This window comes from Leuciscus leuciscus (assembly GCF_965113295.1).
Source record: "Leuciscus leuciscus genome assembly, chromosome: 11".
Classification (NCBI taxonomy): domain Eukaryota; kingdom Metazoa; phylum Chordata; class Actinopteri; order Cypriniformes; family Leuciscidae; genus Leuciscus; species Leuciscus leuciscus.
This window is the reverse complement of record NC_138735.1, coordinates 19686532-19710714: the sequence shown is the minus strand read 5'-3', so window position 1 is coordinate 19710714 and position 24183 is coordinate 19686532. Positions and strand designations below refer to the sequence as shown.

The window sequence follows — 24183 nt, the reverse complement described above, 5'->3', positions numbered from 1 at the left end:
GGTACACATTGCTTCATTTGAATAAATTGACAAGGACATTGTGGTACTTCATAATACAAAATAATACTATTTGGAAGGAGCTGTGCAAATGTATTATAGCTAGGAAGGCATTGTAGTTTGCGTCACAGGTGTTTCATGAAGTTGTCCTTGAGGAGACATTGTTTCTTCGGCGAGGGGTGTAAACAGGAAAGCCGAGGAAATATGAACTTTGTTGCGCCAGTGTTTCAAAGAAACACAGACACATGTGAGGAACATTTGGCACTATGTTCTGTTTTTCCAGAGTTTCAGAGTTTTGACAAACAGCTTCCAGCTCCAGTTTTGTAAACAGTGTGACTTCCTTGCAAACACACCGGTTTTCAGCAAATATTAATTGCTATATATATATATAGTATGTCCTCTCTGCCTGATTTTCTTCTTTACTGTTATTTCTTATTGTATAAATATCATGTATAGTATTACATTTTTTTTATTATATTTTACACAGGATAGTACTTTTAAATATTTGTTATTTTTAATATTATTTTATTAGTAGTGATATATAATTAAATATTAAATGCTTTATTTTTTATTGCATTAAAAGCATCATGCATATGCATTTGCACATTTGTCATTTGTTACAGTATTTATTAATCTTTGTGAAATATTAGATAATGAAAATAGTTATTAGAATTATTCAATGTTAATAAAACTGTTCATTTTAGCTGAGGTTTATTAAATAATATTAACAGATACACATTAATGATTTTAATCATTTATTAGTAAATGTGTACATTAACATTACCTAAAATGAATGAATACTTTATAAGTATTTTCCATTTTTATTTCATGTTAACTAATGCAGTTAGCAAATGTTAATAAATGGAACCTTAATACAAAATGTTACCTAATATAATGTATTTAATTAATAATCAATGGTGTGTGTGTATACACTATATATATTATAGTTATTTTGATGTGCATTTTTTAAATCATCCACTAGAGTAAAAAGCACAATAGTTTAGTTTATAAAAGTAACAGCAACAAAATATGAGTTACACAGCTCATTTTAATACTTTGTACTTGTTATTTAATATATATTTTTAAATTCAAAATGAACAAAAATAATACAGCAAAACATTTGCAATCAGGAAATCTGGAATGGGTCAAACCATTTTCCAGTGCACTGTATCCTTTGGTAAACAGGTTTGAATCCTGTTTTTATGTTTCCTGTCAAAGCATATGCTGACAGCTTGTTTTTTAAGTTTCCTAATAAAAATACAAAGTCTTTATAGTTCAGTTTCTACTTTTAGAGAATAAAACACATGCATACACTTTATACGCTGAATATGGTATCTGAATTCAAGCGAGATTCCTAGCTCTTGTTTAATAGCACTCTGTTGACCAGTATAATAAATCTGTGTGTCCATGTGTGTCTAGGGCTCTATTAAAGACCAACTGAAGGCGTACGGAGCGCTGACTGAAAAAGTCACCCGCAGATACACCCGACAGATCCTACAGGGAGTCCACTATTTGCACAGCAACATGATCGTACACAGAGACATCAAAGGTAAATCACAGTAATCATAAATCGCCTTCAGCTAAGACCAGTAGGCTGTTGCTTTGTAATGTAAATCTAATGGATAGTGTCACTTGCACCGGACCACCTGAAATACATCTCTTGTTATTAAGTAGAATAACTTTGTTTTGGCGAGGTTTTGCATTCCTTCAGACTTTAGGGCTAAACTCTGACTAGAATTAACAACCTGCCTATTAAATATTTCTTTTAAGCATCGATATCAAACACATCCTCTAAATCAGAGGTACTTACCAGACAGTGCCAGCATTTCTTCTACTAGACATATACACTCTTTAATCTCTCAGTTTATTAAGGAAGGCACGAGTAGTCCCAAAGCAGAACATTTCACAAAAGGTTAGATTAAAATGATCCTGTTAAATTTACAATAACTGTGGTTATAAAATTCGCTGTAAAAAACATATGGTGCCTGAATGTTTTACAACATATGACCGTATATTTCATTAAGTATTCCTAAAATATCAAGTTACCTTTTAACTGATATCCACCATAATACATGTGGTAAAATATAAAGCCACATGAGAACAAATGTAGCACAAAACACTCTAATATAGTTTTATAGCAAAAATAAGAAGAAACAAAACTGTTTATACTGTATAACATTTATTCATATGATGTCATATAATTTACAGTAAAAATATATGATACAGTTTTTACTGGCAAAAAACAACAACATAACTTTGACTTAAATTGCATATAATGCAATGTTAAACCATTTATAGTTTTTCACTGTATATGGTAAAGTAACATTATAGTAGTTAACAGGTTTTTAAAGTTATTTATTGTACAGTGATGATAATAGATAATGCATTGTTCAAAATGACAACAAATTACGAAACATTGCTCATGCTCATATTAATTGTAACAAATGTTTCAGAAACGTTCAAGTAATTCTCCAGCCACATTTGTTTGCAACTCTTTTCTTATACAGTTACATTCAGATATTTTTAAGTGTGTCTAAATACTTTTAAGGCCACATACTTTTAGTATATGTGACTAATACAGTCTCTGTCATTCCCATAACAAACCGAAGATCCTCTACTGGAAATATCCACAAGAAGTGAGGGGCGCAAAGGAAGGAGTCTCTGTCTTCCCTCTCATATTCTTTCTTAATTTTCCGTTCGCAATGCAGTGAGACTTCCAGGGTGTGGAAACTTTGCGGCTGGCGGGAATTAGTCATTACTCAAACAAGCGCAAATCTCACAGGCAACACAGCTAAAACAACGGAAAATCACTCCGACTAGAAGCGTGGGAAGAAAGGCTGCGTCTCAAACTTCAAAAGCCATCAGCAGCTTATAATTTTATGCAGTTGTCATCATTGGTCATGCAAACATGTAATTCAATCTACATGTGTTTCCTCACAGGCGCAAACATTCTGAGGGACTCCTCTGGAAATGTGAAGCTGGGAGATTTTGGGGCTAGCAAGCGCATTCAGACCATCTGCATGTCCGGGACGGGGATCAAATCGGTCACCGGCACCCCCTACTGGATGAGCCCGGAAGTCATTAATGGAGAAGGATACGGACGCAAAGCAGATATTTGGTGAGATCTGAGATTCATATAAAAATACATGACTGGAAACATAGCTATTGTTTGCTAACAGTCCCTTGCGTCTCTCTCCTCAGGAGTGTTGCCTGCACGGTCGTAGAGATGCTAACTCAGAAACCCCCATGGGCTGAATATGAAGCAATGGCAGCCATTTTCAAGATCGCAACCCAGCCGACCAAGCCAAACCTGCCTGAGGGAGTGTCCGACGCATGCAGGGACCTCCTGCGGCAGATCTTTGTGGAAGAGAAATGGCGGCCCACTGCCGAGGGGCTTCTCAGTCACCCCTTTGTCCAGGGCAGCTTTTGATCCTACAGATCTCGGATCTCTCTGGAATCCCCAGGGAAAACCACACAATCACGCGAACAATCACCACTCTGCCTTCCAGGGTCCGGAGAAACCCACCAACCAGCCAACTAAGAACAAACTTGACCATAAAGAGGGGATGTGTATTTCAGATCTCCTCAATGCAGCTCGACAAATATAACGTTAAAAGGGAAACTATGGACGGAAAAAACGAATAGCATTTCCCGTATTGTTAATCAGAATGGTGCATAGCTCTGTCCTAAATGACGCACTTGTGACCTTTTGGTGAATGGACTCTTTTCACATTTCCAGGGTTTTCAGAAGCGGAGGTCGTCGGATAAACAGTTGGATAAACTTCTTTAGTGGTGAACGGGGGATGATAGCAAATATAATGTTTGTATTCCAATTTCCTCCAAAAGCAAACGAAAAAAAATCCAAAATGGTGTTTCCACAACTTTCCAAAAGATGGAAAAAATATTAAGAGATTAATTTTGTTGGTCAGAAATGAGAATGATGTCAAAATTGCCATCAGTCCCTCAGCCACTGTATTAGAAACACCCTCACAGCAGTGTTAATTCATAACATTTTTAGTAATTTACTGCCAAGGTAATATAACACACTGTTACAAATGTCTATTATTATTTTTCTTTTTAATGAAAATATGAAAGACTTTTAGATTTGCAATGTTGATAACTGGAAACGCGTCATCACAGTTGTTCACTGCATACTATTACCCAACATCCCTTGCGACAAAGTATCGACAGTGAGAGCTGAGAGTGGGTCAATGACATAACATGGTTTTCTTGTCCAGATCCATTCATTTATTCAAAAATACATTTAAATTAATTAAGTACAGCTGCCAAAATATTAATGTTTTAAATGTCATGTGATGTGACTCTCCAAAACCTTAATAATATTTCTGATTTAAATTTTTTTTCATATTTCTAAAAACAAAACAAAAAACCTTTACATAGATTTTTTTGTAAATAATCACACAAATAGTGAATGTACACATATGAATTGTTAATTTTGATTAACATCACAATCACAAATAATTATGTATTTAAGGTGCGAGGAATATATATTATTTTTCACTTGATGGTTACACCATAATACATTTTTATAGTCATTCAATTTCTTAAAAATGGTATAGAATGTTTTCAAACACAATATGAAACCAGCATGAATATACAAGAATACTTTTCTGAAAATGTACATTTTTAAACTACATTTTTAAAGAATTTTCCTTTTCTTTATATGGACGCTCTGATTTGTCATTGACCCGGTGCCATTTGGGACAGAGCCTGTGTCTTGGGATTGAACCAGCTTTGCTAGGATGTTACAATGCAGTGCCAACACTTAGTATACCGGCACAGATCGGCGCATAATATAATGTGTCACTGGTGAAAAAAAAAAAACTGATTACAATAGCATAGTTTACATGCATTACTGCCGGTTGACTTTATCGGATCCCCCGATGCACTTGAAAACAACCCAAGCGTTCTCATGTGTTACTACAGGGGTTGCTGAACAAATCACATAGGGCCTGAATTTGGCACAAATGTATTAGAGTGTCATCTTAAGATGGCGAGAGTTAAACGTGGTCTTTTGTATAGCAGAATTCATTCGGTCATAAAAGAGAGTTGATTTTGATTATGGCTTATGTACCTCTGTATCCCTGGGTCCAATCCTGAGTGTCATTGAAAGTACATAGAAAAGACCTCATGGAGAAAATATAAATATAGATAATATAGATGTACTGTACAATACTCATTGGAGTAATTTTTTTGTTAAGATTACTGTGTTTGATGGTTAGAATCTAACCAAATGAGAAGAACACAGAAAAAGACGTATACAACCACCAAAGTGGTACAGTATGAGACAGAGACATTTTTTTTCATGTCTATTCAGCTAATGAAGACTGTATAAACACGTCTTTTTTATATTATGTAAAGTTTTAGTTAAAGCACTCTTTACCCAGAGTTAATCACTGTAAATACATTCCCATTGAAATCTTGGACTCATGCATAGAAGCACATAGGATAATCAGCTGAGATTCAACGAATATTTTTATACTTTTTTTTTTATTATTCTCGTTTGGAATGACAATAACGAACTTTTTGTATTATTATAAAAATTACCCTAAAGTGTCAAAGCAATATTTTAGAGAAGACTACTACGGCTGGTGATTTAGCATTCTTGTACTGTTCGCTCAGTCAAAAACAACCAAAGAGCAAGTGATATACTTGAATTATGAATTTGGACACTTCAGAACTGTTCGGTGTTGCTGAAACAGTCTTGATTTGTAAACTATTGTGAGTTGTCGACTCAAACATGCAAACTTTTTTTTTGTTGTCATCATTATATAAATATATACACAATGTAACAAAAATATAAAATGTACATTGTTTTAAATGGCATATTATGTTGATTTTGTCCAAATGTAAATGTTAAACTTTCAACACTTGATACTATGATACTGTTTTTGTTTTGAATTCGAGAAATTCACCAGCAGCAATTCATGTTGCAAATAGTGCCTTCTCTGATGTCCTTATTCTGAGAGGTCAGTCATTTTAAAACATTTAACGATGGAATGTGTTTTCTGATGTCCTTCAGATGGTTTCAGTATCACACAGTGATGCTGTCAAAGACACTTTGACACTGAAGATGATTGTATTGTAAATAGATACTGTAACGAGCTGTCATAATGTTTCATTATATTCAAAATACCTTAGTCACAGTATATTATGATTGTGGAGAGGTCTGGGTTTCAGTGATCTCAGCTGAGAGTGAACCAGACCACACTGGTTTTTGAGGGGCTAAGAATGGTGAATTCTGTGTTGCCTTGATGAAAAAGCCTGGAAACATTTATCAGTGATTTTGTACATTTGAATAAATAAATTTATTGTCTACAACCAGCTTCTGTGCTATATTGTTAGTTTATGTAATTAGGGGTTCAAGCGCAAATCTACTTTTTCGAACTGCTCATAGGCCATTTGTCCGATTCATTCGAAACTTGACATGCATCATCTAGAGACCCTCATGGCAAAAAGTTGTCAAAACAATTTAGATTGATGATTCACGCTCGCGACTAGCCTGGGTTTCCCCATGCTGCCTTGCGCACAGCGCGATTTTATTCACGCTGCTAGGCAGCCTGGACACCATGGACCAGATTTTCCCCTCAAAAAGGGAACCAATCACAGAACGGGGAGGGAGCAGCAAGACGATGACGACGTCTATGCGACACATCGAAGCAGTTTGTTTATATCTATGGATCCAACATGGCAGCAGACGCGAAGTTACCTTTCGATGCAGCCTTAGATAGTTTTCTAAGTAGTTTAGAACGCGTTTATTTCATCGTATTCCTCGCCGAATTTCTGTCGCTCTACATACGTCATTGGTATAATTGAAACGATTGGCTATGAGCACAGTACAGTACGTACAGGCGCATTTGATAGACATTCGTAGCGCCCAATAAACGGCTCTGGGCATTCGTAAACCAAGCCTCAAATACGAGAAAATTAACATGTGGTTCCCAGACCACGTCTCAATGAGACAAGGTCTGACGTTGAAGTAGGCAGGGCCACTAAAATGGCTATAACTCTTATGTGAGCAAATGAGTGGTCCTCTGCTGCCATCTACTGGTTATAATGGTAATTTTGTCATTCTACTCACTAATATAGTTCTTTTCACAGGTTTTGCTTTTGTATTCATTTTTAGACATTATAAAATAACTATTGTAACATTTACAATAACATCTTGTCAAAGTTTATCACTTAATTTTCCCTTAGGTATCAGTTTTGACAATTGTGCCACATTATGGCTAATGTGAAACCTGTGACTGACCTAAGGTCTGACTAAGGTCTATGAGCAATACATTTGTTACAGTATTTATTATTTGTTAATGTGAGTTAATAAAAATATAACTGTTCATTGTTAGTTCCTGTTTGCTCAGGTTCATTAAATAGGCCTAATATTAACAGATGCAACTTTTGATTTTAATAATGTATTAGTAAATGTTGCAGCATTAGCTATAATTAATAAAGCATAAGTGTTTTTTAATGTAATGAATGTTGACTAATGTTAACAAATGGAACATTATTGTAAAGTGGGTAACACTTTTTTACAGTGTCCTTGTTACATATGTTACTTGTTATAGTAATAACAGTAAATTATGCATAATTACATGCAACTAACCCTAAACCAAACCCTAGTCATACCCTAACCCTATAGTAAGTACATGTAGTTGCTTAACATTACTCAGTACTTAAATATATAATTACACTGTAACAATGACACCTTCAAATAAAGTGTAACCGTAAAGTGTTACCATTATGCTTATTCTGCAAATATAATTTTTCATGCGAAGCTTAAAAAAAAGAAGAAAATTCACAATGAAGGTACAGCTGTCAATAACATTAATATGCTTTAAATAAATATATTTAAAGTACATATCTGGAATGTAAATGTATGAATTTCATTGCATTTGATATAAAATTATATAAAAAGTGGCATCAGCAAACAAATGATTCTGGAACTTTTCTCAAATCCGAGCCATTTTGGCAATTACTTATTAGCAAATGCTCTCAAATTGGGCAAATTGATTCACTTGCAAATTGCATTCAAGACATAAATGACTGGATGTCACACAATTTCTCACAACTCAACCAAGATAAAACAGAAGTTTTGATTATTGGATCAAAAGCACAGAGAGAGAAATTGACCCCTAAACTACATAAACTGGGATTAAACTAGGAGTTGTCTTTTCAAAGCTCATGTACATAATATTATCAAAACAGCATTTTATAATCTAAAGAACTTTAATAAGACCAAAAGAAAAATTTATGCATGCATTTAATAGCAGACTTGACTATTGTAATGCCCTCCTTTCTGGTCTACCAAAGACTACAGTTAATCAACTACAATCAATCCAAAATACAGCTGCTCGAGTACTGATAAAGACTCGAAAAAAGAGATCACATTACACCTATATTAAAGTCATTACACTGGTAACCTGTAAGTTTTCATATTGATTTTAAAAATCTTTTATTAGTTTATAAGGAATCGCATGAATTTGCTAAAAACTATCTCTCAAAAATGCTTTCAGTATATGAACCTACCTAGGACTCTCAGATTATTTTTTAACTATACCACAAAGTAAGGCAAGGCAAGATTTGGTGATGCTGTTTTTAGCCGTTATGCTCCTCGCCTCTGGATTAACCTGAGGAAGATGTGCTGAAAATATTAATAGGTTTAAATCTAAATTTAAAAATAATAATAATAATAATAATAATCTGGCTTTCCTGGAATGTTTTACAATGCTTTTATATATTTTATATGTTTTTTTAATTGTTTATTTTATTGTATCTATTGTTTCTTTCTTGCCTGTAAAGCACTTTGAAATGCTTTTTTTAATGCATGTTAAATTTGTTTTTAACTAAAAAAGATTTTAGTGGATGACATTCTGCTGGGTCTGACAGCCGTGTCTAATGAAAATATATATAAAAAAATGATATGTAGCCAATGAAAAACATTTATTATAAACATTATATTTTGTTAAATAGTGCAGACATTCGCGTTCACATTCAAGTGTGGCTTAAGAGTTGTAAGAGTTGAAATACTTTTTGTAAGGAGAGCACGTGCGCTTTCAGACTGCATGTTTGGTAACATCACCTCCTCCTCACGCGCATGTTACTAAACGTCCTCGTCACTCTTTCTTTGCTGCTGGTCTGCATGTTCAACGTAAACACGACCGCTCGAGACTTCTTTACACTGTTAGAGACCGATTGCCAGGATGTCCGCTTCTCGTACGGTCATATGTCTGCTGAGAAACGACCTGCGTCTGCATGATAACGAGGTAAATATCACAATCACAGGTATTGTATCTGTATGTAATCTATAGGAGCATAGAATCGTCTCTTGTCTCGAGCGAACCACGCTCGCGCCTAAATCCGTGTGCATAGACTTGTCCTGCTCGATATGACATGATGTCCTGCTCGAGATTTAACACGTCACAACGATTCTCTTACTAATATTACTTTTTAAACACAAAACGGAACACTTGAGAATAATAAATGGACTTTATAGGAACTGAGGCGAAATCTGGCCGCTCATTGGGTAGTTTGTCGGGCTCGTCACAAGGGGCGTGGTCACATGCTATCGCTTCTTTGGAGGACTAAATATACATCATTTATATATTATGCCGGCTATATATTTATATATTCCGCTTCGCGTGCGTGGATTATTATCACATCGGGTGTGCATTAGTTTTCTAATGATTCAATTATTCCATACATAATAAATTACTCGATAAAAAAAAAAAAAAAAAGCCTACATATTAAAATGTAGCCTTATTTTTGTATTAATTTTCTCACATGATCTTTAAAATTCGAATTCATATATATATATATATATTAGTATTAGTAATCTAATTACTGTACTTTTACTTTTCGCTTGAAAAAGTAAAGGGATTACAAATTATTCTGTAATTTAATTATTGTTACTTCTGATGTAATTGCATTAAATACTGTATAGATTTAACATCATAATTTAATGTTAAAATGTATGTTTTTAATGTAACCTTCTCCCTTTACACACTTTGGTCAGTTCAATTTATATCTATTAATATTTATATGCAAGTTTAGTCCTCAATAGAAGTGCTAGCGTGTGTGACCATGCCCCTTGTGACCCTTACCGACAAACTACCCAATATATTTACCTATATATTTATCTTTTGAATTAGTAAACACATTTTAGGTCTATAAACTACACTGTTCAAATTTTATGAACTGCTTGCTTTGACACGTTAAGCTTTGTGGGACCTATTAAAAAAACATGACAAACCGGTTTTACTCCGTTCATCCAGGTGTTTCACTGGGCTCAGAGGAATGCGGAGCACATAATCCCCCTCTACTGCTTCGACCCGCGTCATTACCAGGGCACCAATCACTTCAACTTCCCTAAGACTGGTCCGTTCCGTTTACTTTTCCTCCTGGACAGTGTGAAAGACCTGAGAGCAACACTGAAGAAACGGGGCAGGTGGGGATTTTCCATCACACACAGAATGTACATTCTGTCTTCCACATACTGATGTTTTATGATGAATATATGTTTGTATGCCCTTGTGCAGCACGCTGTTGGTCAGGCAAGGAAAGCCGGAGGATGTTGTTGGTGATTTGATTAAGCAGCTGGGTTCAGTCACAGCTGTGGCGTTTCATGAGGAGGTGTGTTTCAGAGTGGCCTCATACAGTGCTGTAAGATGTCAATGTACAAGTTCAGTATTTGCAGTCTTTCTGTCTATTGCCTGAAGGTGGCGTCAGAGGAAAAGACTGTGGAGAAGAAGCTAAAGGACATCTGCTGCCAAAACAAAGTCAAAGTTCAGACTTTCTGGGGCTCTACACTTTACCACCGAGATGATCTGCCATTCGGGCACATTGGAGGGTAGGACAAGTGTTGCAGTGTTAAATTAGTATTATTTATATGCTATTATAGTGTTTATTTATATTTTAAATTCGCCTTTTTATTTTATTTTGTTATGTGCTTTTGTCAGCTTTATTATAGTTTTTCATTCTTTTAATATCCCTTCCACTTATTTTTATTTCATTTCTGAGTTTTATTCATTTTAATACTTCAACTTATTTATTTCAATAAGTATTTATTTATTATAGTAAATATTTAAGTATTTTTGTAATTTTTTGTTTTAGGTTTTAAAGATTTTGACCAATATTTATGTTTTATTTCAGCTTTATTTCAATTATGGAATTTTTTTTTAATAGTTTTAGGTTACCAACAACACTCTAAATTTAAGTTAAATTAAGTTTAGTTAAGCCCTGCATGAGCTTTAGACAGTTAATGATAATGTTACAAAATTTGGGGAGTATTATGTAAACTGTCTGTGCCTCCCTACGTAATATTCTGCCATTAAAATAATTATATTATGCTTTAAAAAAATAAATCTTAATATAAATTTTGGATCTTCCGTAGACTGTTCTTTCTTTCAACTATTTTTCCAAACAGGAACTTGATTTCAAAAGTGTGTAAGAAAACGTTATCTGAGAATGCAAAAAACACATTTTTATATTTAAGTTTTTTTTTAATAGAATTTTTAAGAATATTTATTCAAGGCATTATTTAATATTGTGTTTTATATATAGCCTACATTATATATATTGTGTTTTATATACATTATACTGTATATTGTCTTTTAAACTAATCTGTTCTTGTCATTAAAATAGATTTTAGTGCTGACATATAATAAAAAATAAAATAAAATGATTGTTTTACCAGTTACTTTAGTCCATTCATGTTAGCCACTTAAACAGCACATTTAGCAACTTCATCCTAGCTAAGCTTTGTAAAACAAGTTAACTTTCCTTGGAAACTCTACAGAAAAGTACTGGAAACTATTTTAATTCCACTGTTACTGTTACTTCCTTTTTCTAAGGCCTGATTACTAATTATAGTGCCGGTTTTAGTGCATGTGAGGTCAGCAATTTAAACGCGTGACTTAATTTCCTGTTAATTTCCACTGTCTTTGAAAGGTTACCTGATGTTTACACCCAGTTCAGAAAAGTGGTTGAAGGACAGGGCAGAGTACGACCGGTCCTTTCCATCCCGGAACAGGTTAAATCTCTTCCCCTTGGACTGGAAGAGGGTCCTATACCTATATTTGAGGGCCTGGGACAAACAGGTACCTTGATTTACATACAGTAACTGTACTGGAATATGTGTAAACCTGGTAACGCACACATCAACCTGATCACTTTATTTAGCATTCATATAAACACTATATTCGGATTCATCTATCGGAATGATTTTATGTAAACGTAGCTACTGACATTTAACAGGTTAAATCACATTTAGAGTAAACCACCAATATCTCTAGATAAAAAAACATAACAGTCAGTAGGAGGGTAAAAAGGCTGAATCATATTTCCTCTTTCTTAATATTGCAATTTTACATGAATTGTGCTCTGATTTCCTCTCAGATGACTGAATAATCCTCAGAAGGATATTTGGAGGATAAAACAATTTATCTTATGTTGACCACAAAGAATAGCCATGATATATTTCCTATCTGTGGTTTCAGAGCCAGTGATGGACTGCCGCTCGGCCTTCCCATGCCGCGGTGGAGAGACCGAAGCTCTTGATAGGCTGAAACATTACTTCTGGGATACAGTGAGGACTGCTCTTCCTTTTTCCTAAAAATAACTTCATCAATGAAAGAGGGTTATTGCATGTTCTTGTTTTATCACAGAATGCCGTTGCGTCTTATAAGGAGACTCGGAATGGCATGATCGGAGTGGACTATTCTACAAAGTTTTCTCCTTGGTGAGCCTTCGAAATGATGTTGTTTTCATAATGCATAAGCAAAGCACAGACTAATGCTGACCCTCCTTCACTTTACTTCAGGCTTGCGTTGGGCTGCATATCACCCAGGTACATCTATGACCAGATAAAGAAGTATGAGGCCGAACGAACTGCCAATCAAAGCACGTACTGGTGAGTAACTGGAATGTGTTTTCAAAGAAGATTAACTCATTTCAGGTTTTTATGTGCAAGGATACTAAATTTGTCTTCTCCAGGGTGATATTTGAACTTCTGTGGAGAGATTACTTCAAGTTTGTGGGTTTAAAATATGGAGACAGAATATTTCATTTGAATGGTAAGTTTGGATTTGTTTTATCTAAGATTTTTTAATGTTTTTGAAATAAGTTTATTATGCTCACCAAGGCTGCATTTATGTGATCAAAAATACAGTAAAAACACTATAGCAACCAAAATAGAGTAAATCACCTTTTGAAAGTCGTTTAACGAGTGTATCGATATTCTGTTTCACATGTCTGGATCTTACATGTGTGTTCAAGCATATTCTAATATGTATTCTCCAGTGCTGGAGAAGCCAGGAGAGGTCCCAAATTCTCCTAGAGAATGCAAAAATTGCTAAATAATGTTGAATTTGTTGACATTACCAGTCTGTTAAACTCATTTGACAAGTTTAAGAAATAAACACAAAAAGGATTGTTTGAGATGGGTAATGTGCAATTTTTCCTTACTACCATTTTTTTTTTTATTAGTTATTTAATAATGTGTATTGAATTGGAACCGGAATCGTTAGGCGGAACCGGAACCGGAAAATTTCTGACGATTCCCAACCCTACTGTTATGTGTCCGACGTAAAGAGCGATACCATTATGCAGCGTTTACTACAGTAACTTGAGTAAAGTTGATCTAGTGGATCTCTTAGCTCGTGTGAGTGAGTGGAGGCGGGACTAATTTGCATATTCACGAATCCTCGTATACTAAATGAAGCAAGCGTGTAGAGTTACATTCAATCTATTTTAAGGCATGATGAAATTTTTTCACAGCAAAAACTTTAAATATGTTTTAAGGGATAAAATTACTGGCTACGAGGGGACTTTAAAATTGCTGTTTTCTTGTTTAACAAATTTTAAAATGTAATTTATTCCTATGATGGCAAAGCTGAATTTTCAGCATAATTGAACTGAATTGAATTGAATTGAATTGAAGAAAAAAAATCATTCTAATATGCTGATTTGCTGCTCAATCAATAAACATTTCTAATTATCATCAATGTTGAAAACAGTTGTGCTGCTTAACGCTTTTGTGAAAACTGTGACAACTTTTATCCAGGATTCTTTGATGAATAGATTTTTTTTTTTTTTTTACATTTTTTTAATGGTTTACTGTTACTTTTGCTCAATTTAATGCATTCTTGCTGAAGAAAAAGTATGCTGATTTAATTTCTTGCAAATAAACAAAGCCTTACCGACCAAAATGATAAATTCTCAAAATGGTCAAATTTTGTCTTTTTTTATTTATTTTAAACTTTAACTGACATGAAGCTAACTAAGGAAGCCAAAAAACAACAACAACACATAACAATCATAAGCAATAAAAATAAAATACGAAAAATGTTCCACCAGTTCTTGAATAAAGGCTTTGTAGTGCTCAATTACATTCTAATATAATATTCAAATTAATTGGATGTTTAAATTATTAATATGATCATTTTTCATCCCTCATGAACTGAAGGTCTGCAAGACAAGCATGTGCCCTGGAAGACAGATATGACATGGTTCTGTGCATGGAAAGGTAACGTGTCCCTCAGAGAATCTGCTAGTATTCGAATGTTGTCATCATTTACTCACACTCAAGTTGTTCCAAACCTGTATGAGTTTCTTTCTTTCCACAAAAGAAGATATTTTGAAGAATGTTGGTAATCAAACAGCTGATGGCACCTATTGACTTCCATAGTATTGTTTTCCTACTATGGAAGTCAATGGCTACCGTCGAATGTTAGATTATTTTGTGTTCAACAGAAGAAAGAAACACACAGGTTTGGAACAACTTGATGGTGAGTAAGTGATGACAACATTTTCATTATTGGGTGAACTATCCCTTTAATTTCTTGAATCAACTGAAGAATACACATTTCAATAGATTTTCTGTGAATTAATAGCAAGATATTTTTCACATGTTGTCCAGAGGGGAGAACTGGGGTGCCGTTTGTAGATGCGAACATGAGGGAGCTTGCGCTGACAGGATTCATGTCCAACAGAGGACGTCAAAATGTGGCCAGCTTTCTGACCAAGGATCTGGGCTTAGACTGGAGACTGGGCGCTGAGTGGTTTGAATACCTGCTGGTGAGAAACATTTGCTACAGTATATTTGATGAAGTGGGTTGATACTTCCTGCTCTTTGCTGCCGTCTGATGCGCTATTATCTTTCATTGTCGTCAGGTTGACCATGACGTCTGTAGCAACTATGGAAACTGGCTCTATAGTGCCGGAATAGGAAATGACCCTCGAGAAAACAGGAAGTTTAATATGATCAAACAAGGACTGGACTATGACAATAACGTAAGCAGTAGTTTTTACAGGTCTCTTACGGTATTAGCACATAAAACTAAAAAACACTTGCATTCTGATTCATATGTTTTGTTAGTACATCCAAGCAATAAAAAAATTTTTGGACGAAGTTCTGCATACTATAGGGGTAAGTTGTCACAATTGAACATAATTTAAACAGTAAAATAATTCTAAAACAATTCAAGGAAAACCAAAATCGAAAAAGGAAACATAAAAATATCAAACCATCGTTTTAGTCTACATAAATTGTATTTAATAAATTAACAGATTAGTAACAATTAACAGCCTTTCGGAATGATTTGAATTTAATTAAATTACATTAAAATCTAATCTAAAATCTAAATCTACAAAAAATCTAAATAAGGTTAAACTTTATTTTAAGTTGTCCTTGTTGCAGTGTTATTATACGTAATGTATAGTTATTACTATAGTAACTACATGTAACGTGTAACAAGGACACTGTAAAATATAGTGTTACCCAATATAAAATAGGCTAAATAAACTAAATTAAAATCAAATAAATCTTGAATTACAAGTTTAAGAGTGCTCAAGTACTTTTTATCTAATATCAGCAAAAATAAATCAATGTTAAAATGATCATTAAAGAATAATCAACAGCTGCTTTGAATCATAAACTTATGTGAATCATATTTGTAAAGCCTGGAAACAATAATAAATTAAAAAAAGCATTAAAACAAATCTTGAACTTTAAGTTTTAAAGTGCTCAATTACAGTCTATCTAATATCAGCAAATAAAATGGATGTTTAAATGATTAAAATGATCATTAATAATGAATTAACAGCTGCCTTTATGGCCTAAACTTATTATTATTATTATTATTTTGTTTTTTATATATTATATTTGTAAATGCACGTCCTGGTATTTTCCACTTTTAAATGGTTTTTATTGTCACTTAAGCAGGTTCTGCTATGAACGTAAGTGTAAATATAGGAAGAGGCAGTTACACATGCGTCTGATGTGTCCGAGATATTAATGCAGCATAATAAGGTATTTTTCTGCGCAAAATTGACACTAAATGTTGTATCTGTGAAGGGGGATTATGTCCGACAGTGGGTTCCAGAGCTTGGAGGTATTAAAGGTGGGGACGTGCACACGCCATGGACCCTCAGCAACTCGGCACTCTCACACGCCAAGGTTTCGCTCAACGACACATACCCCTCGCCCATCGTCATCGCGCCCGAGTGGAGCCGCCATGTCAACAACAAATCAGTAAGATTATTAACAGCTGATTATTAATTACTATTAAGGACAAATGCAAGCTTGTATTAAAAAAAAAAAAAATATATATTTGTGGTTTCTTTTTCAGTCTGGTCCATCAGCAGCAAAAGGGAAGAAGGGCTCATCTTACACACCAAGACAACACAAAGACAGGGGCATTGACTTCTACTTCTCCAAGAAAAAGGGTTTCTGAGGATGAGATGTAGTGGATTGGTGCTTTTTCTTGAGCTGCATCACACAGAGTAGTGAGGTATCTGCTCAGGTTACAGACTGGAATGAGGAAGGGGAAATGGAAAAAATGGTGTGGTTTTGTGTTGCTCTTTCCGAATCTATTTTCACATGCAGATACAGAAACTGCTGCTCAGATTCTAAGGACTAGCTCTAATTTTCATGTGTTTGTATATATTGTATTGGATACAATATTGTATTTTTGGTTGTTTTCATAAATCTCTGCAAATGTCCTGGTTTTGTCAAGTGTGTTGAAAAGTTATACCTAAAAATACATTTTGGGGGGAGTTTTGCCTTGTGCCAGGGATTTAGGATGTAAATTATAGACAAACTGTGAAAAAGTTTGAATAATGTGCACATTCAGAATATTTTCTTCATTTATTCGGAAATAGGAAGTGGAAATAGGAAATAGGAACTCTCCAAACACTTGTATTTTTGGTTGTTTTCATAAATCTCCTGCAAATGTCCTGGTTTAGTCAAGTGTGTTGAAAGGTTATACCTAAAAATACATTTTGGGGAGAGTTTTGCCTTTTGCCAGTGATTTATGATGTAAATTATAGAAAAAGTTTGAATAATGTGCACATTCAGAATATTTTCTTCATTTATTCGGAAATAGGAAGTGAGAAGTGCCAACTGTTTCAGTTTGGTTTTCAAAAGCAAGGGAAAAGGCTGTAAGACAGCTGTGTCCTATGATAACTAGTCAGAGTACTAAGTAAAAAGCACTGCAATACTTTTCCTGCATCTTTTATTATAACTTTTCTTTGAGGAATGAATATCAAGGACTTTTCTTAGGCCTACTTCATTTTGCATGAACAAAATGTGCACTTTCACAAAATATGTAATATTCTAAAGTGGACATCTATGTGTTATGGTTTGGTTTATTGTCACATGACAACAAAATTGCTTCCTGCGTGTTGGTTGAGGCACTGGAAACAAAATTGCTTTGCTTCTTCTTTTTTAATTTTTTTGGTAAAAGAACTAACGTTATGCCAACATTTCTTTTTTCAAGACGTTCATAGCTAGAACTAAAGTGTTTTTAGTGAGTGTTTTTAACTCTCCAAACACTTGGCCACATTCAAATTTAATGATGTATGTTAGTAGAATTCTATGTGTTCAATTTACTCTTAATGTTTTCTAAATTATAATAATATTATAATTAACAATAAATTGAACACAGAGAATTCCAAACATAGACAGTTATTTACCTAATATTCAATACTTGGCATTTTCCACTTTTAAATGCTTTTTATTGTCACTTAAGCAGGTTCTGCTATGAACGGAAGTGTAAATATAGGAAGAGGCAGTTACACATGCGTCGGATGTGTCCGAGATATTAATGCAGCTTAATAAGGTATTTTTCTGCGCAAAATTGACACTAAGTGTAGTATCTGTGAAGGGAAGTATGGAAACTGTAACCAAACCATGAAATTTGAACCAGAACGCTATTGGAAAGGAGACCATTTGAAGCCTTTTTTCTCCACAACTTTCTAGCGTAAAAGTTTCGGAAATTGTCCATATTTGGTGTTTAGCTCTTGCAAGCAGACCTGAGATCAGTTTTTTGCTGATCTCTGTGTGACGCACTAGATTCTAACAGCCGATCCTGAAACAGTCGACTTCCCGTAATCTTCGCAGTCCATTGGCTGAACGCTTATTTCGTCATTTCTCTGACGTTTTCTAGTTTTGCGAACATTTCCTCAATCTTCACTTGGATTTAACACAACATATGTTGTTGTTCATTGTACTGTACTGCGTAGCATATTCGTAAGTTTTTATTTCCTTCAGTTTATCGGTATCTTCAGTAAATGACACCTTAATATATTTAGCTTTTATGTTTTAAATCACGTTCTCTTCTGTAACTGTTAGCAGTTAAACGAGGATATTAACAATCTCAGAGGATAACAGTGAGACTGTGCCCGTAAATATGGCATCAAAGTTAAGTATAAACCATGAGGAGATTCCAGTAACAGCTTTAAACTGCAGTTTCCGAAAGAAACTGGGACTGTATTTGAATCCTCATAACACAGTGGCAGCAGACTGGAGGACTGTCGCCGAAATGATGGACTTTACCTACCTGGAGATCAAAAATTTAGAGAAAAGAGACTATCCCTTTGAAAAGGTTTTAACGGAGTGGGAAACTCGTCCAGAGGCCACAGTAGCAAATTTACTGTCGATTTTAGAAAAAGCGGAAAGGAAAGATGTTATATTAGATCTCAAAGAGATTATAGGTATGTCATCCATCTTTTTTATATATTATAATATATACTTTATGTGATATAACTTGTTGTAATAATATATAATACAACATATGTTTACTATTATTACTGTTGCTACTAATATGTCAATAATTATATTATAAAATATTACAATTATTATTAATCATTAAAATGTTTGCCACTCATTTTTTTAAATAATTAAATTTAAGTGCTTTATTTAGTAAATATATGATTAATATTAGTATTGTTGTTATTTTATATTCCCTTGCTTATACAGTATTAACCCATAAGTAGAGAAAAATTAATAAGAAAGGTCATGTTTATTTGTAATTTTATTAGTTCACCCAAAAATAAAATTGATCCCATAATTTACTAACCCTCAATTCATCCTATGTGTATATGACTTTCTTCTTTCAGCTTATATTTCTGTTATTATGGAAACAGACATATTACATGACATCTTTTGTACACAAATATGCTCAAAGACCACGAGTGAGAAAAGACTGACTAATCATGACTACCATTTTAAACATGCAATGGCATTGATTATTTTGGACAAGTAGCGAAAGTCTCCAACTAAGTGTAATTGTATGTTGTTGGTGTTTCTGCACAGATGATGACTGCAGGAAGTATATGGAAAGACAACTGAGGAAGCCCGTCCAGGTTCCAGTGGTGGACAGCTGCGGTCCCCGCACAAAGGAGCGAGAAGGAATCACGCTGTATGATGATCCACAAGGTGAGTTATTTCCTTGTTCAGTCTGAATGCACTGTGGAGTTAGTTGTTTATCAGTTTACCAAACTAATCATTGTCTTCATTATCAACAGGACTAACACCGGAGACCTTTGATGCCTTCATCTGCTATTGTCAGAATGACTTTCAGTTTGTCCATGAGATGATCAAACAGTTGGAACAGACTGAATACAACCTGAAGCTGTGTGTATTTGACCGAGACGTCCTTCCTGGCACGTGTGTGTGGACCATCGCCAGTGAGCTCATAGAAAAAAGGTCTGTTTAGGGTTAACACTGAATACACACACACACACACACACACACACACACAAATAATTATTTAACAAAACTTTTAAGTGCAATATTTAGCTGTAATATTTCTAAAACTGAATATCACTTCTTTGTATCGTACAGTCGTGATGACTTTCGTTGTTTATTTTTAATTTGTTTGAACAAAATAGTTTATAATATCATATCAGTGATTTATTGTTTATCAGCCATAACATAATTTCAAAAAGCGTATCAGTATTGGCTGGAATTTTAATATTGGAGCATGCCCAGGTAATCTTATTTCATAGATTTGTAAATTCTTGATGAATTGTCTAATATCTACTTTACATGCTTGTAATCAGTTGTAATGTTTGTAATATTTATTTTTTTGCCCCATAGGTGTAAGAGGATGGTGGTGGTCATTTCCGATGACTATCTGGACAGTGATGCCTGTGACTTTCAGACTAAGTTTGCACTCAGCCTTTGCCCAGGTATAATATCTTTAATATTTATTTGAGCATTACTGTTTTAATTACTTCAGTAAGTGAGCTTTTTAGGGCTAAAGGGTTTTTTGAGGCACTTAACATGCTTAAAATCTCAAATTTGAAACACAAATCAGAGTTGTCAGCCATTAGGCATGGTCATTTTTGCAGGGTACATAAACTTGCTGCATATGTCATACATACATGCACATATGTGTATGATACTCTGTACATTTATAGTTCTCATTGAGCCAAATAACTTTAACCTCGTAGCTAATGATTTTGTGAATGCAGTGCATGCAGCAAACTTTTAAATAGGATTCATGTGATTGTCATAAAATTTGAACAGCATAAGGCCGAGACACTGAAGATGCTAAATTGCAAATATTATTTTTTTAAAACTAAAAAAATCTCAATAATGTAGTGATGTATAAAGCACAGCTCACACAGAAGTCAGTTTCAAACCAAGCAGCTTTCTGTTGATCAGCACGGCAAATTTGTGTAACCAACTTAAAAATGAATGAAATCTGCATGGGGAACTTTACACCTTCACACAAAACTCCTGATCATGCTGATTTCTATTGAAATTACTGGATTTTGCCCACAACATTTTGCGGAGCAACAAAAAAAATGGCCGCACCTTGATAGTTGCATTTAGCAGATTAGAGCTAGCCGATAACAGTTTACATTTTAAGATTTAATTTCTATATAGTATAAAATGCTTTATATGGCTTCTATATAGTATATATAGTCACTGTATATGGCTTATTGGTTTTGCCATGGTTAGGATATACATTTGTGGTGAAGAAAGGAAAACAGGAAGTGTCTCCTATTATCTGTGTGCATCAAGTGAGCTGAATGTTTGGTCACATGAACATGACTATTGTGAGTAACGGTCAAATCACCACCTGGAAACAAGCAGCAGAAAGTGTGTCGCTTGCAACAGGCTTTTGAAATAGTCCTCCTATATTTACCCACATAAAGCATGTGCCCACCTTTGTTTTTCTAGAGCCAACAGGTGGTGATTGAGCCCGTCATCGCTGCTTGCAGCTATATTTTAACCATTTAATTCTGCAGTTGTTGTACTATATATTTTTTCATTTCTTTATATGATATATGATCAATATTGTAATCTGTGCTGAAGTGTGCATTTCATGTCATGAAAACTGAAGGATAATGCAGCTATAAAAGCATCATAGAAATGTTCTTTTTGTTTTGTCTCTTCTGCAGGAGCTCGCTCTAAACGCCTAATCCCTGTTGTCTACAAAACAATGAAGAAGCCTTTTCCCAGCATTCTCCGTTTTCTGACCATCTGTGATTACACCAGACCCTGCACACAGGTTTGGTTCTGGAGCCGACTGGGAAAGGCGCTCTCACTCCCCTAAACTTTTCTGTAGAAACCTGTAAAGGTTTACTATACAGTCATCACTAGGTAAAGCACACTATTCTCTATGGAGGATGAAGGGAAAATACCTTCTGTGATTTTTGCTCGCTTGGAGAGTTTCTCAGATTCATTAGTGAGTCCAGCTTATGAACATTTCAAGAAAGGTACTTTTTATGGTATTTACATCTGCCCTCATCAAAAGGTTGCTCAGCTTTCCAAAGCAAATCCTCAAAATGGTTCTTGTTTGTAATGTGCAGAAGTTTTTCTTTTGTTTTTTGTTCATGTTAAGTGTTTTTGCATGTGAAATCTGAATGAGCATAATCATCCAGCTGTTATTTCAATTTATTCCCGGTTTGCTATCACTAAACTTTAATTGAAGCCTCTTGCAGTGTTGGTAAAATCTTTAAAATAAAGGTTCCAAAAGGGAGTTTTCACAGCGATGCCATAGAAGAGCCATGTTGGGTTCCTCAAAGATACTTTCAGTCAACAATTCTTTAAAGAAACATCTTAGTGTGAAGAACATTTTAATAATCTAAAGAACCTTTTGTGGAATGGAAAGGTTCCATGGATGTTCAAGGTTCTTCATGGAACCATTAAGAACCTTTTTTTTAACACTGTATTTAGTACTATGGGCACACAAGAACATGAACACTTTTTGCTCTGTTGTTAATCAGTCTTTCACACTGGCAGTGTTTTGTATTATAAAATATTAATGTGAAATATATTTGTGTATATTATGTTTGTTCTGCTATTTGCCATGAACATTATTACTCAGCATTTCACAGACTGTCACAGTCTTTATCTTGGGTAGCTACGCAGTCACGGTTGCTAGACCTTGTTTTCACTTCTTGAATACCTCAATCTTCCTCTTCCTGTGTCATCTGCACAGAAAATATAATGGCTTTTGATCTGTTAGATCAGACTTTATGACTATTGATTCAATTATTTTTCAAATCTTTTTGTGTTGTTGTTGCTGCATATAATTAATTTCAGAAGATTTGCTTCCTCTTTTTTTCTCTGTTTTAACAATTTATGAAACTGGGTTTGTATTTGTTTGTGTTGTTGCTTGTGTCACAACTTATAAGCTATACAGGTAATTTTTATAGATTTTTATATGAAAACAAAACACGCCTTTTATCTCCTGTGCTCACCGTTTAGACATACATCATGACAGCATTGTACATACAGTATATATATATATGGCTGCTATGCATATTATTTGCATTAGTATCAAAAAGCTTAATCATATTTTATATAGTAGCCTAGGTCATTATGTGTGTACAGAGTCAAGTACGTCTGTATATAGATCAAGCTGGCCACATTTACCGCTCTTCCTGTCAGTGGAAACTGTTTCTACGAAGCAGCGAGAAACACATTCTTAGGAAGCGGATTAGAAAAACCAACAAACAGGAGTAACCTCTGCAGCACACCTAGCAGATTTCATGACTGGAACTTTTTGAAATGTGTTGCGTGGGTGTGAGAGCATGGACATGTCTCTCGTTTTATTACTATATATATATATATATATATATATATATATATATATATATATATATATATATATATATATATATATATATATATATATATATATGTGTGTGTGTGTGTGTGTGTGTGTGTGTATTTTTTTTTTTTTTTTTTTTTTTGCCATGTTGTCCCTGGGTGCACTTATAGTATAAAATGTATTCAAATATTCTTGGGAATGTTGTTGTAATCGATCCTCATTTTATAGGATTTTCCTGTGTTCTTCTAGTCTTTTGCAATATCTCTTTAACTAAAGTCAGTTGCTTAATGACATCATCCTCCAGGAAGTGACGAGAATTAGCCAGGTTCGATTGTGATGTTTTGTTGAATTAGTTGGTTTGTCTCACTTTAGAACATTCCGTCCAACATTCTAAAATGAATTTACAGAAATTAATATTAACCAATCATTTATTTGAAATATATCTGGATTGTCTTTGACACACTCAGCAATGCCTACATTTAGCGATTACCATCCTGTTAGGCATTCTGTTAATGTTCTTATCACTAAATAATCAAGCTATAATTAAAAGAAACGATTAAATTATTACTTATTTCTGGAACTCGTCTAATACTTTTTGAGGAATGGTATGTGTCCTGTTTATTCCACGAGATGGCGGCATAATTAACTACAAAAATAAATAAAATGGCTACAATGCATTTTGTTACTATTTGAAGTTAAAAGTTTAATAGAGCTAGTGACGGTTTTTCACCAATTATTGCAATAATTGACCTTGAGCGAAAGTGCTGAACTAGGTTTTGGAGGTTATGCTTCTTGCAGTACTGTACTGACGTTTAAG

At 34.3% G+C, this 24183-nt stretch overlaps 3 protein-coding genes across 4 annotated transcripts in view; all 3 read left to right on the top strand.

Annotated features, from left to right (window-relative positions):
• map3k22 (mitogen-activated protein kinase kinase kinase 22) overlaps nucleotides 1-6339 on the top strand; it is a 55073-nt gene extending 48734 nt beyond the window's left edge. Inside the window, exons 16-18 of the mRNA XM_082183905.1 lie at nucleotides 1417-1546; nucleotides 2938-3115; nucleotides 3199-6339. Coding sequence (XP_082040031.1) covers nucleotides 1417-1546; nucleotides 2938-3115; nucleotides 3199-3427 — 537 coding nt within the window. The 3' untranslated portion in view covers nucleotides 3428-6339. The remainder of the gene's footprint in view (nucleotides 1-1416; nucleotides 1547-2937; nucleotides 3116-3198) is intronic.
• A 2743-nt stretch (nucleotides 6340-9082) lies between these two features.
• cry-dash (cryptochrome DASH) lies at nucleotides 9083-17016 on the top strand. 2 transcript variants are annotated; one of them, XM_082183910.1, is made up of 14 exons: nucleotides 9083-9281; nucleotides 10290-10462; nucleotides 10554-10647; nucleotides 10734-10864; nucleotides 11965-12113; nucleotides 12507-12601; nucleotides 12681-12754; nucleotides 12836-12925; nucleotides 13009-13088; nucleotides 14480-14539; nucleotides 14933-15090; nucleotides 15187-15306; nucleotides 16370-16546; nucleotides 16644-17016. In XM_082183910.1, exons 1-14 carry the CDS (start codon nucleotides 9219-9221, stop codon nucleotides 16746-16748), a joined length of 1569 nt encoding a protein of 522 aa, XP_082040036.1. In that variant the 5' UTR covers nucleotides 9083-9218; the 3' UTR covers nucleotides 16749-17016. The 2 variants fall into 2 exon arrangements, with proteins under 2 accessions (XP_082040036.1, XP_082040037.1); XM_082183911.1 differs by having other exon boundaries at nucleotides 9084-9281; nucleotides 12513-12601.
• Nucleotides 17017-18437: 1421 nt separating this feature from the next.
• myd88 (MYD88 innate immune signal transduction adaptor) lies at nucleotides 18438-22784 on the top strand. Its single transcript, XM_082183915.1, has 5 exons — nucleotides 18438-19008; nucleotides 19610-19732; nucleotides 19822-20002; nucleotides 20396-20487; nucleotides 21709-22784. Exons 1-5 carry the CDS (start codon nucleotides 18705-18707, stop codon nucleotides 21861-21863), a joined length of 855 nt encoding a protein of 284 aa, XP_082040041.1. The 5' UTR covers nucleotides 18438-18704; the 3' UTR covers nucleotides 21864-22784.
• The last annotated feature ends 1399 nt before the right edge of the window (nucleotides 22785-24183 follow it).